The sequence below is a fragment of the Orycteropus afer genome, unplaced genomic scaffold, assembly GCF_000298275.1.
Source record: "Orycteropus afer afer isolate SDZICR_OR568_19922 unplaced genomic scaffold, OryAfe1.0 scaffold00259, whole genome shotgun sequence".
Taxonomy (NCBI): domain Eukaryota; kingdom Metazoa; phylum Chordata; class Mammalia; order Tubulidentata; family Orycteropodidae; genus Orycteropus; species Orycteropus afer.
Window position 1 is genome coordinate 419,381 of NW_006921846.1, and position 15,155 is coordinate 434,535.

The following is a 15,155-nucleotide window of genomic DNA, read 5'->3' on the forward strand; positions in this document are numbered from 1 at the left end:
CAATGTGAGACCTCCTACTTTGTTTTTCTTCTTCAGTAGTGCTTTGCTTATCCGAGGTCTCTTTCCTTTCCATATAAAGTTAGTGATCATTTTTTCCATACACTGGATTATTTCTATGATGCTAACATCTGTTTTGCAAATGTTGCTTCTGGTACTGCTTTGATGTTATCAGAAGATGGCAAAAGAAGGTTTTTCAGACAAGGTTCACACATGCACTAACAATCACAACTATGCATTGACTGCTACCTGGCCTACAATGATTGTAAGGCACCATCAGTTGTACAACACATCACAATTTAAACACATAAAAATCTGAAAGAAATCTGCACCTTTGATCATTGGCATATAGTATTATGATCTGATTGTTTAAAGGGAACTCATCTGTGTTGCTTGAATTCAAGGCTTTAAAAAATAACATAAACATTTTTATACAACTGTGGAATTTACTTGCCTTCTTTGAAATAAAATAACTTTACCCAAAGTAAACTTTACACATTTTGATAGACCTTTATGAGACTGGAATGATATAATGCATGTGAAGTAAGTGATGCAGATGAAGTGCCAGGGTCAGTGAGCACTCATTATGAGCACTCAGTCAATGACAGTTACTAATAGTAGTAGTAACATATTATAATTTCAATGAAGCTTGAACTATAACTTTATTACTGAATTACACGTTTTTAAAATGCTAAGATCCTATATGTACACTGAATATACTCTTCTGAGATTAAGTAAATTTACTACATAATAATCACCTTTCAGGGTTTTGTGAGAATCGAATGACATAATGCATGCAAAATATGTGGCTATTTATTGTTTGAAGTAGTCCCTGAGATTTTCAGCAGGGTTTGAATTATAATTTGTCTTAGTTTTCTCTAATATTCTGGGGAGGATGATCTAGAGTTCTTGAAGTTAATCTCAGAAAAATTAAGTGATTTCTCCTACTAATTCCTTTATTTTTTTTGTCTGGATTGAATAAAGACAGCAGATGGAAATATGAAAAGAATAGGTGCTCTGGTGGCGCAATTGTTAAGCATTAGGCTGCTAACCGAAAGTTTGGTGGTTCAAACCTACCCAACAGCTTCAAGGCAGAAAAACCTGATGATATATTCCCACAAAAACTACAGCCTAGAAAAGCCTATGAGGTTGTTCTAATTTGTCATAGGTGGTCACTGTTGTTGTTGTTATTATGTCCCATGGAGTCGGACCGACTCACAGCGACCCCTCCTTTGGTTTCTGAGGCAGTATCACTACGGAAGTAGATTGCCTAACCTTCCCTCTGATAGGGGGTCACTATTATGCAAAAATTGGCTTGTCGCATCTAACAACTACATATAAAAAGATATAAAAACCTTGGCTCGATCCACGACAAAAAGGAAGCACTCAGTAAAAGATAGTTATTTTTCTTATTCTAATTGTAGCTCTTGGTACCTGATATTTTTAATGGTGCTTAATTTCAATTATTCCCTCCTTGGCTGAAGGAAATATTTCAATAATACTAAAGATTGCTCATATTTACTGAGCTTAATTAACTGCTCTGAGGTTAACTTCATCAAATAACATGTGCCTTTCAGAATGTTTATAAGAATGAATTCAATAATGCATGCAAAGTATTTTGTTGCCAGTATTGTTGCTGTTTATAACTACCTTGCATTATAATATCACCTGAATTTCTACTGATCGACAAATTGCAGTTTGAAAAATGCTAAGAATGATGCATTTGCTGCTTAAGTAATAAGTAACTCCTTACAGTAACATAGAACAGCAGTTCTCACACTCTTGGGTGTCGGGAGCACTTTCTATTCTTAAAACTAAATAAAGACTCCAATGAGCTTTTGTTTATGTGAGTTATATCTAGTGATATTTATTGTACTAGACATTAAAACTAAAATATGTTTAAAATATCTATGTGTCCTTTCACTATAAATAACAACAATAAACTCATCTCATGTTAAATATAACTGGCATATCTTTATGAAATCTAACTATATTTTTCAAAACAAATATACTAAAGAGAAAAGAGGCATTGCTTTACATTTTTGCAAATCTCTTTAATGTAAACTTTGGTAGAAAGAGAGTGGGAGTCTCATATCTGTATCTGAAATCTACATGTTGCATTACATTGTTTTCTTTGAAGTTTATGAGGAAGATACAGTCTAAAGAAAAATATTTGGGAAGGGAATCATAGAAAACCCTCTAAAAGGTTTTCAGAGACCCGCAGGGTCCTCCAACGACACTTTGAGAACTGCTGATACATGTCTTTAATTTTCTTTTAATTACTGAATGAATAATCTGTGCAATGTATGCTGCTTTTATTACTATTTATAATTACCTGATATTGTAAAAAAAAAAGCTTAAATTCTACTTGTTTTGTTGACTGCATTCATAGTTTCTTTTAAAAATATTAAAATATACTATGATAGTCTAGCGTTGGTCACGTGGCTAAACTACTTCACCAAATAACCCCAGTCTCACGCAGTTTTTAACCAAATTGAGGTAATACCTCTTCAATCTGAAATGCCAGTAACATTCATGGCTCAGTGCCTGGCACATAAGATAGACTCAATAAATGGCAGCTGTTAGAATCATTCTTACTTCAGTGTACGTGAAATTATACAAATAGTGCCAGGGGACAAAACTAGCCTCACATACCCAGTAACAGCTTCCGCTGAAGTGGAACGTCGCTGTCATCCGCTCTTGTTTACTCTTGATAAAGTTTACACTTCGGCACAAAAGTCCCTTCTAGGAAAATGAATAAACAAGTCATCTTTTAAAGAAGCAAGTTAATACTATTCCAGAGCAGGGCTCTGAGGAATGCTGAGTTTCAATAATCTTTTGGCCAGTGACTGAGGTCTTCCCCAGGACTCTAGGAATTTCTGGGAGTACCTGGAAGATTGAGCAGCGTTTCCTGTCGGAACGGAATCTACTCCAGCACTTGGTTCCTGGGCATCGTGTCTCTACCGCAGTCAGTACTCCTCCAGTGTCTGAGAAGGTCCCTTCCAGGTCGTGTAGAAGCTGGAAGCAGGCCCCTATTTTAAGCTTAAAAGCAAGAAGTGGAAGGTTTGATCCGAACGAAGTTCAATTCTTTAGACTAAGTCTTCTGGCCTCAGACTCTAGTGACCTCGTTGTTTGAGGGAGAAGTGCCCCTCCTCTTTTGGATCACTCTTCCCTTGTTGTTACTTACTGTGGGATCCTGAAAAAGCACAACAGAGCTTTCTAACGTATTCTGCCAGAAAATGGCCTTCTTCTCTCCAATTATATCAAAGTGACAAGTGTTTCCACTTTGAAGTCCAAGCATTTTGCTCCAGAAGTAATCACTTTCAAGGTTAGCCATTGCCACTAAGTCTTGGTGACCTTTTTGATCTGAGGATGTTTTCAGAAAGAACCTCCATGCCCCCATGCCTTCTTTCACTTTTTTCCATTTTTTAGAACTTTCAGAACTTTTTGTTAGGAAACTTCCTATGATTACAAAAGTAGATACATTTATATAATAAAGCCCAATATACTCGTTATCCAGCTTCACCATTTATCTTTTTATGGACTGTCTCATTTCATCCATACCCACATTCCACTAATATTTTAGTATATGTATCTAAAAATATAAGTACTCCTTTTCTACATAACTACAATATTATCATCACACTTACAAAATTAATGATATTAATTATTAATCAATTAATTCTTTAATGTCATAAAAAACAATCACTGTTCATATTTCTAATTGAGTTATGAATGTCATGAATAGTTTTAAAAGTTTGTTTACATCAAGATCCCAAGAAGGTTCATATATGATGATTTGCTTGATAGGTCTTTTAAGTCTCTTATTCTACAGGTTCTCCCTCCAATTTTTTCCTCTTAATTTTTTTTTTTAATTTTAAGATCCCCTTATTTCTTTTCTTAATCCCATATGGTCTTCCTTAATTCCAGAAAATTTCCTGCAGCCTAACCCTTCACTAAAACATTTCATTAAGAGTAAGATAGTACTGACTTCTTTCTCCCAAACTTGATCAGTACTCTTTCTAGAGATGGCCTTGTATATTTTACTTTGGAATAAAGGCTGGCAGTTTTCTTACGTAGCATTTTATAACTCTTAAGAAATGTAATCTGTGTGGTTCTGCTGCTCCCTGTATTCCAAAAAGGCCTTTTGACGTTCTCCCAAGCATTTCATTCAAACTTCATGAGAAATTACTTTTTATGTTCCCCTTCTAATACCTGCGCCTCTTCTACCCAGGGTCTAAAAGTCCCTACCAGGATCTGACAATGTTTTTACCTGATTATACTTTCAGTTTGCAGTGTCTCCTAATTTTCACAGTCTTTCTTACTTTCTTGATTGGCATACCTAGGTTCAGAGTTGTAGGCATGGGCTAAATACCCCCAAGGAGTCTTTGTCACATCTTTTATTGCATCTAACACTCTTGTGTGGCCTTTTTCTCTAGAAAAAAAGCCAGTCATTTTAGAAATTGAGTGTTCAAAAAAGAGGGCTTAAAGATAGTTTTCCAAACACTCTCTTCCTATATCTTCCCAGAGATCAGCATTCACAGCAAATTCTAGTAAAGAAGTGTTGGTCATTTTCTCTCTTGATAATCCAGCAAAACACTCTATCTGATTACAGACGTTAAAGCAATAGATAGAGTCTTTATGTCTCAGGAACATCAAAGTTCATTGCTATTCTCTAAAGCCAGCAATGTTCTCTGAGAATCTATTTCTCTCTTCTCACAGTTAATGGTTCAGATACACATTAGCTCAGCATTCCTAATAATCTATGATAGAATTCCAAAAGTGAAATCTGACTTTTCCCAGCTTTCAATATTCTAAGGGCACAAGGGAGGACAAATTAACATTAAATTTGGAATTTCATATGTAGGCTATCCCTAGTTATTGATGCACGACTTCTTCAAGATCTACCGTAGCTGTTTCTGAAAGCTCTTAGGTTTCTTACTTACGCTCTTGAACAAGGTCACCTTCTACTCCCACCTCCCAAGTTGATATTTTCTACTTGCAAGCTTATTTATTGAAGGATATGCTTACCTAGGTAGGGTCCCACCTCTCAGTATTATTCTCAATCCACAAAAATGCTCAATGTTCTGCTCAGAAATGGGAGGACTGCATCTCTCCCCAACTCTGCATTTCACTTGGTCTCTAATCCTTAAACCCAAACTGCTTATGCCCAGAGTCTAACAAAAACCTTTGCTTAAAAAAAAAGACCCCTTGTAGCTTCTGAAAACAGACTATTTCTGCTTAGTGGTCCTATCGTACTCCCTGTACATTTGGTCACCCATGCTGTCCTCTCTCTCATTAATTCGAGAACTCTCAGGTCCTGTCTCCAAGGAATTCAGGCATAAAATTTCTTCTTCTTCACCCCATTCCTTGGGAAAGGGGAAAATGTAAATGAATGCTGTCAGCTATAAACTCATCTCAAACTCATCCCAGGCCACCTTGATGTGCTATTATTACTCTGATAGGTTGTATACACATCATGTTATTGAATTTGGAAAAAAACATGCTGAAAGAATGAATGGTTGTTTCATTGATGTCACTGAGTACAGGTGTAAATTGATTCATTCATTCAACAAATATTTATTGAATGTCTTCTATGAGCCAGGACAGTTCTAGGAACTGTAAATTGAGCAAAACATGTACAGTCCTCTCTTGAACACAACCATATTTACAACAGTCTAATAGTAATTCTATGCCTTCTACAGAAATTGGAGAGGAGAAGGCATTCCTAACATGAAAAAGGCAGTCATTTTCTGCGATCATACTACTACTGTTTCATGCTCCTATCAATTTATGCTGTGAATAGCTTTCAACAAAAATGAGCTCTAAAGTCTCTTCAATAAAATGCAAATAAGAGTATGCTATAGTACAAACCTATTCAGCCCATTCAATATGCTGTAACGATGTTCTTCTACCTTTTATTTTAATTCCTGTAGGTGTATCAGTTCCTATCCCAGTGATTGGACTGAGGGACGAAGACAAGGTGTTCGTAAACAACACCACGTGCGTGCTGAACGACCCAAATTTCGTTCTTATTGGGTCCTTCGTAGCTTTCTTCATACCGTTGACGATCATGGTGATTACCTACTGTCTAACGATTCACGTTCTTCGAAGACAAGCTTTGATGTTACTGCACGGCCACACCGAGGAACCACCTGGAATAAGCCTGGATTTCTTGAAGTGCTGCAAGGGGAATACCGCTGATGAAGACAACCCCGCAAACCCTAACCAAGATTTGAACCCACGCCGAAGAAAGAAGAAAGAGCGACGTCCTAGGGGCACCATGCAGGCTATCAACAATGAAAGGAAAGCCTCGAAAGTCCTTGGGATTGTTTTCTTTGTCTTTCTGGTCATGTGGTGCCCGTTTTTCATTACCAATATCCTGTCCGTTCTCTGTGGGAAGGCCTGTAACCAAAAGCTCATGGAAAAGCTTCTGAATGTCTTTGTTTGGATTGGCTATGTTTGTTCAGGAATTAATCCTCTGGTGTACACGCTCTTCAACAAAATTTACCGAAGGGCTTTCTCCAATTATTTGCGCTGCAATTATAAGACAGAAAAGAAACCTCCTGTTGTTAGACAAATTCCGAGAGTTGCAGCCACTGCATTGTCTGGGAGGGAGCTTAATGTTAACATTTACCGGCATACCAATGAACCGGTGATTAAGAAAGCCAATGACCATGAGCCCGGTATAGAAATGCAAGTTGAGAATTTGGAACTACCAGTGAATCCCTCCAATGTAGTTAGTGAAAGGATTAGTAGCGTGTAAGAGAGAGCAGCACAGTCTTGTCCTACACTAACACTACAAGTGTAGGAAATTTTTCTTCTTTAATTTTTCTGTTGGTCATAACTAATGTAAATATTGCTGTCTTACAAAAGTGTTTTTTATATAGCTTTGCAATCCTGTACTTTACAATCATGCATAATAGTGAGATTTAGGGTTCTATATTTACTGTTCATAGTAGATAAAGAAATAACTTATTTTGATTTCTTGATGAATAGAATGTTAATTCTTTTCCTTCCTTCTCTATCTTCTTTGTCTTCCTTCCTCCCTTGTCTTCCCTCCCTTTCTCCATCCCTCCCTCCCTTCCTTCTTTTCATCCTTTTTCTTTTCGTGCATAAGGAAATGTTGATGTTTATCTCAGGTGGCATTTGCAGGAGACCAGAATGATGCACATGATAGTGGTTGTATTTCAACCACACCAAAATTATCAAATTCGGTGGAATCTTTTTCCAGGTTAACAGTAAATATGTACTTTAAATTCTTGCTCAGCTCATGTACACACATAAACACAGTAAGATAGGTTCTGTCTTCTGATACTCTATCACATCTATCAGTGAGTCAAAGGCAGAACTTAGCCTTGTTGTTACATATAGGGGCAAAATTTGACATTGTCAGAATGTTGTGTTGGTATTTTACTGCAATGTCTGTCCCCAAACATAGTGGTATTTTAACATAGCAGCTGGTTAACCAGGACTACAGAAGTGGAAGGATGTTATGCGATATATACACCAATAGCTTTTCACTTCTTAAGGACAATGTTCAAATTCTGATTAGCAATTCTGAAAAGCAAACTGGAATTAGTGGTTTCATTCTGGTCCTTAGTAAATACCTAATTCCATGATTAAACTGGGAAATGAGATCCCAGAGCTGTTTCCCAATCCAGGATTCAACATCAATTCGGTTTTGATCTCAGGATCCTGGAAATTCGTGTGCTACACACAAAGTGAAATTAGTATTTTGAGCCTTATTAAAATAGTTTCTTAATTATGGTACCTCTATCTATAGGACCTAATTTCGCAGTCCATTTTTGAGTAAAACTTGTATTGGAAGCATAGATGATCGAAACCTGGGAAGTTTTACTTGATTAAGGACTACAGAATTAGGCCCTTAGAATGTGAAAAAATAAAAGTAATTAATTAAAAGAAGCTTTTACTGAACTCTGGGAAAAACAGAAATTCAGAGTTTCCATTTGAGATTCAAACAAATTTGATCACATTTTCAGATCCTTCCAAACTCTCTAGTGCAGGAAAAGGCTGCAGCTAATTTGTGAAAGTGGCAAGCTCTTCATTGTACTGCAATTATGTACCAGAAGTTTAAATCTTTGTTAAAATATAGTGTTGTGTTACAATAAGTATTGGCCATCGTTTCATTCGTGGGCCTACTGCTCTCTAAGAATTCAGTACCATTTAATAGTTTGTTAACCATAAAAGGTTTTCAAGCATTGCTAAAGTCAGACCATTAAGTCTATGCTGTGTGCAGAGTATACAAGTGTTTCCAGTAACTGTATCTCCATGTGTGTCCATTTCACACAACTGTGGATAAATTTCTGAAGAATTCATGATGCTATTTCTTATGCCTGACAGTTACTTGCACACCTTAGAGTGTGCCTCTTAGTTTCTTGAAATTGGTGACTGCAGAATCTGAATTTCTAAAACTCCTGGTGTGTGTTCTCAACACACAGCATAGATAAATCCAACAGTCTGTCCTAGGGGCAGTGGGAGAGGTACTGTATTTGAGGAAACTCATACAGTCTCTACTTGATTTGCAACACTGCCAAATGTCAGTCAATTGCTTGAGCATGCCCAAATATAACACGAAGGTCAAGTCTACCTGCCTGTTAGCTCTGTTGAATTGCATGTTAAAATAATTATATGAAATTGAATGATTTGATCTAATTCTTACTGAGATGAAAATGTCTGGAGAAACATAGCATGCACTCAGCATGAGTTCTGCCCATACAGATGGTGCCCTGCATGTGTGCCATGTACGTTGCATGAATCCATCGATATGTACTAATGGAGGGCAAGGTAGCTGATATAAAAAGGACTAAAGAAAATCCTTCAGCAGTCCTTAAAGAGATCATGCATTCAGATGAGAAGGATTGTGAGTATTAGAGAAAATTGGAAACATCTGATTTCTTAACTATCAGGGCAAGCTCATAGCACATGTTTTACAAAGAAATAAAATAGAAACCACAAATTTTCAAAAGCACTAGCAATAAGTTGAATGATAATAGCTTATAGCACATTTGTTAATAATTCTTATGTCATCAAGTAGTAGTGCTTAATAGTATCCAACAGAGTGATTATCCTCAAATTGTGTGCTATTCGTAAATTCCGTGCAGTTTGGTATGAAACAAGCATACTCATTTGGATATAAATCTTACAGTTCGATGTTAAACCTACAAACTTTTATAAATGTTTTAAAAAAAGAAGTCCATGTGATAAATGTAAACATGGTGAATTTACTGTCCAGCAAATCATTTTGATGTACTATTATATATGTATATCTGTTTAAGACACGTGCAACAGACTGCCTTATATTATTTCCTGTAAATCTTCTTCTTTGTCAAATGGTACTTTTTGTGAATGGTTGCAAAGTGTTGTCTTATTCCTGGTTCCTGTAGTTATCCACTGCAGGTTTTTGTGATACTTCCTGTTAATTTATTAAATTTATTAAATATTGTGTAATATGTCCTGTGTCTTTTTTTTCCTTTATCTTTGGAGGGGAAAATATACCACTTCACTTCCTTTTCTTTGAAGATGAAATAGAAGCTTTTGAAATAAATTTACAAAGGAAAATGCAACCAGAATATATCACACTTCTTGATTAACTATAACACCCAGAAGAGGGGCAATTAAGAGGTGTGAACAACAAAAACAATCATCAAGGAAAATATCTCTGAGTATTCATGAGCAGAATCATTGCACCTCCCAATCATCTTGGGTGCCTTCTCTACCCAAGTATTGGCTTCAGGTGGCTCACATGCTCTCCTTGCTGTCGGTATTATTACTATCTTATTCCCATCAGACTCTAAGCTCCCCAAGCACAGAAAGGACCATGGTCTATCTTTTTTGATGGTTTTATCCTCAGTATTTAGTGGTCATTCTCCATGTAACAGATATTTATTGAACACCAACATGTGCAGGCATTGTATTACCTGTTCCTGTTGCAAAAATGGCCCTTACAATTCTCCATTATTCAGTCATAGCTGTGTGGCAGATCACCTTAATTTACCTCTATCACAAATGACTTTATATACTTCTGCAGTCATCAAAGTCACAATACTACATAAGCCACTCTGTTCCTCCATACCTGGAGCTAAGGATGGCCCAACACATTGGCCTTCTCTTTCAAAAAGGAGCTCTGGTGGGATAATGGTTAGAGCATTCAGCTGCTAAGCAAAAGTTCAGCAGTTTGAACTCACTAGCAGCTGTGCAGGAGAAAGATGGGGCAGTCTGCTTCCATAAAGATTTACAGCCTTGAACACCCTATGGGCAGTTCTACTCTGTCTTATAGGGTCACTATGAGTTGGAATCGACTGAACGGCAACTGTCTTTAGTAAAGATTTAATAAAGACTGGAACAATAGGATCACTGGTGCCCAGAGTGAAAAAGGGAGAGATGTACAACCTAACACCACTGCCCATGGCCAGAAATATCTTGTACCACTAGAGCTAGGAGCTATCGTTGCTCAAGAATGAGGCAATGAAAAGGAACCGAAATTTCTCAAGACACGCTAATGGAGTCACTGCTATCAACAGAAGTGGAGGTGAGCAAGGGCAAGCTGAAGTGCTTTGTTCCATAGGATTGAAAGGTCTCTACAGTCTGACGAGAGAAAGAAGCACCAGGCTTCTTGCCATCAAGTAACAATAAAATTTCTCATACCCACACAGGGCTATTTTGCCTCCCACCTATCACAAGGCAATTTATAAGGTTGAGGCCCATTTTTCCTTGTATATTCTTCCCAAACATAGATTAAATATTACCTAGAGAGTTGGATGTATTAGAAAGAAGCTTTTTTAATAGGCAACACCAAGAGTAGGTGGCATCATAGTAGTTCTCAAATAGTTTTGGGAAATTTGATGCAGATCTGAGATGAAGATCGGTGCACAAGAGGTTTGTCAGGAAGTGTTCTTGGGACCCACATGCGTAGGCAAAGAGAAGAAACAGGATTGGGCAGAGGGGGAAGTTGGCCCATGATACAGGGACAGCAATAACTTGTCTGACCCCCATGGTGAGCTTTGAATCTGAGATTACCTTTCAGACTTGTCCCAAGGTCAGGCAACTCCCAAAGAGGATTTACAGCTGGGAGCTGTCAGTCCACAAACTTTCCAGCATCCAGGGAAGAAGCCTTTCATGTCTGTAACAGACTGTGTATTCACTGGGTGGAAAACACTCACCACTTGGTTCACTATCTGCATAACCCAAAATAACCTGGTTAGCTGTCTCTTTAGCGAAAATCAGGGCAAATGGAGGTGAAAGGAAATACTTGTTTGTTTGTTTGTGGTTTCTCATGCTTCTTAAATCTGTTTGCAATCCAACAACTTGCTAGGAGTCTTTGCTTTCTGAATCCACTTTGGATAGCTTAGGCCATGCTGCATTAATGAACAATCCCAAAGTCTCAGTGGCTTAACAAAACCAATGTTTATTACTTGCTCACACTACATGTCCAATGCAGGTTACTAGGGCACCTCTGTTTATCATAGTTACTCCAGAACCAAAAGGCTGATAGAGGTTCCATCTTGATGTACGTCCATGTGATGTGCGAGGGAAAGGGAACTTAGTGAACTTATTTCTTCCACTAAGGCTAACTGTATCTTCCATTTTTTCTGTAATTCTAACTCCATTACCTCAAACCTTAACTATATATAATATTGCTGTCCTTAACTTAATCCTTATAACTAGCCCTATGTATAGCGTATTTTTACACAAATAATACACCCATTGTGTGGTTTTTCAAACCATGCAATCCCATGGTACCTTAGTTCCCTATGAGCGTTGTTGTTGTTGTTGTTACGTGCTTTTGAGTCGGACTCGACTCATAGCGACCCCTCTTTAGGTTTCCAAGGCAGTATCACTACAGAAGTAGATTGCTCCATCTTCCTTCCAAGGAATGGCTGGTGGGTTTGAACCTCCAGCCTTCTGATTAGCAGTCAAGTGCCTTAGACACTATGCTACCAGAGCTCCCTCATGTATATGTGCATTATTTACATGGATGTGTTATATGAACAAAAATATAGTAATCCTATTCTTATTCTTAACTTAATAATTAATTGTGACCCTAACTCTTTTCTCCAAACCATAACATAATCTCTTAACCTTAATCTTGCACTTCTACTCTTACTCCAACTCTAACCCTATCCTTATCATTAGTTTTAATGCTTCCCATAGTTAGAGTTAACTTAGTGTTAGTTTAAACCTTCCTATAGAGTAAGGAGCTCTGGTGGCACGGTGTCTAAGGCATTTGACTGCTAACCAGAAGGTTGGTGGTTCAAACCCACCAGTCACTCCACAGAAGGAAGACTGGGCAATCTATTTCCATAAAGATTTACCACTTTGGAAACCCAAAGCAGGTCACTATTAGTTGAAATCAATCGATGGCAATGAGTTTGGTATAGGTAGAGTTAACACTCCCTTAGGGCTAACTCTAAACTAACTTCCTTCTAACCTTACACTCAAGGCAAAGCTCTACCACTAATTATTTCCCTTTCATTCTGGAAAAAATCCTCTTTTTGTAACAATCCTGTGAAGTTGAACTAAAAGACACAGAAGTAAACTTTATGATCTGCTCCCTGCTGCTTTGTCCCAGAACACCCAATCTTGTTACTATAAATTGCATTATAATTGTCATCTATTAAGCGCTGACTGCACCCAACACAAACCTGCTTTGTTTCATTTAATTCTTAGAACAACCCTATGAAGTAGGTAAATACATTATTACATTTAAAATCTTCACTTCACTATTGTGGAAACTGAGGATCAAAGACATAAAGGGTCTTTGCCTAAGTCACACTGCTAGAGTGAAGCAGAAGTGGAGCTATATGGTTTCAAAGCATATGCCGTTCCCATCTGGCATGCCGGTTATTTTTAGTGTCCCATAGGCAAAACAAGGTTTCCTAGAGCAGAAAGCATATGACATTTCTAAGTGCATCTTCCCAAATACTACCACTTCAAAATGGAATAAGGAAGTAGATGAGAGTGGAAGAGAGGAATGAGCCTTAAATTCATTCACTCCTGCCATTAAGATGTCTTTCCTATTAATAATAAGAGTGACCACGTATCCCTATCATGAAAGGACCTTTCACTGAAAAGACTGGAAATGGGGATGAGGATTAAACAAACAGCTACTAACATGAGATTCATACCGGCAAAATAACTATAAACACACCCAAAGGCACTCCTTTCAGAAAGGACCTATTTATGCTTAAGATGAGCATGGGGTATGCAATAGTTTCCTAGGATTGCCATAACAAATAACCACAAACTCAGTGGCTTAAAACCACAGAAATTTACACTTTCACACTTTAGGAGGCCAGAAATCCAAAGTCAAGATGTCAGCAGAGCCATGCTCCCTCCAAAAGCTCTAGGGGAGGATCCTTTCTTGCCTCTTCCAGCTTCTGGTGGTTCCTGGTGTCCCTTGACCTGTGGCAACATAATTCCAATTTCTGACTCCGTCTTCACATGGCCTTCTTTTCTGGGTCTTATATGTCTTCTCCTCTTCCTATAAGGATATCATACATTGGATTTAAGGTTCACGCTAAACTCAGGATGATTTCATCTTGATCTTTAATTCATTACATCTGCAAACACCCTATTGCCAAATAACATCACATTCCAAATAGACATGAATTTTTTTGGGGGGATATTATGCAACCCACTGCAGGGTGCTTGAAACACGATAGGCTAGTTATGATGCTAAAGATGATAGTGTTAACTTCCTAACATTAACAAAATAAAATTACTATTTTACAGGGTATTTGTCCTAAGATTACTTTAATTAAATTCCGAGCTAAAAAGGATGTGATTTTATTTAAATGTTTAATGCATAAATGAACTATATGCTTTTTCTGCACAAACCAAGCTTAACCCCTCCCAGCTGGCGTTTTCTTTCTGTCTAGCAGAACTTAACAGGGGTGGTCAACAGAAATACCTAAAAGGAAAAAAAAAAAAAAAAAAAAGCCAGGAAGACATTCAGTTTCATAAACTACTATGCAGTTGTTTTGCAGAAGTGTCAATAACTTACATGAAAGCTGCTCCTAGATTCTAAACTGTTTTTGAGACTACACAATGATTTTAAAGAGAATTTTACAGGCCTTTAAGCATGAGAAGTATACACTCTCAGTAAACCCTGAGAAGTGTGGGGTTGCTTCAGTCTCAATTGTCTTCAGACCCTATCATTAAACATTACCCTCTAATGCTCACTTCTTTCTTCTTTCTAATCTGTAGCATTGGTTTTTTTTTTTTTATATATTTACAATATTTTAACTTTTTAACAAAAATACAATAAATATTGAAGAAAGCAAAAGATTTCATTTTTTAAATTATTATTATTTTGAACAGTTTTATTGAGTTATCATCTATATGCCTGGGGATAGTCGAGAAACAAGATTGACTAAAAAATAGGCATGAGGAAATCATGGGATTGATGAAAATATTCTAAAACTGGATTTTGTTGATGGTTGAATAACACTATCAATCTCCTGAAAATTATTGAATCCTGTAATTACAATGAGTATCTGTAGTATTTTGAGTGGATGTGCTGTGAACAATACATTAAAGCAGGTGATAAATTCAGACACTGCCCCAATCATCCTGACATACCCTAAGCAAACAACAGCCCATATTGCCATTGGAGCGTCAAGCCAGCAGGATCCCTTATCTAGGTGGAAACTAAAGACTTTGTTAAGTCTATTGGTTTCTCTAGAATACATCCTTGCCTTTTTTACCCCACCATTGTTGTGCTATATCTTACAGGGATTTGATAGCCTACCCAGTTGATCCTTGGTTCTGTTCTCCCAACTCAGAAATGGGTCTTCAGAAATATGTGGTTTTAACAATTGGAGCGAGTCAAATGCCTTGAAAGTACCGCGCCTAAGGCAGCTGAGAAGCACACACCTATGTATCTACATGCATTCATAGGCCCTCCTCCTAGCCTTCTGAAATGATACCAGAGTCCAGAAGCTTTCTCAAAAAGCCTCCAAGGAATGACGTTGGATCTTTCAAGTTTTGTTGTTGTTCTTCACTTTAGGGAAATTCTGGCTCCATTCTCTGCCACAAACCAGTGAATAACATTTCTGCTCCCAAATATAAGCCATTTTCTTTTTGATGACTGAAGAAAAATTGAGGGGGAAAAATGTTTTATGCATATTACTTGC

General features: G+C 37.4%; 1 protein-coding gene across 1 annotated transcript in view; it reads left to right on the plus strand.

Annotated features, from left to right (window-relative positions):
- LOC122150903 (5-hydroxytryptamine receptor 2C-like) overlaps positions 1-6,763 on the plus strand; it is a 141,709-nt gene extending 134,946 nt beyond the window's left edge. Inside the window, exon 3 of the mRNA XM_042782195.1 lies at positions 5,928-6,763. Coding sequence (XP_042638129.1) covers positions 5,928-6,763 — 836 coding nt within the window. The remainder of the gene's footprint in view (positions 1-5,927) is intronic.
- The last annotated feature ends 8,392 nt before the right edge of the window (positions 6,764-15,155 follow it).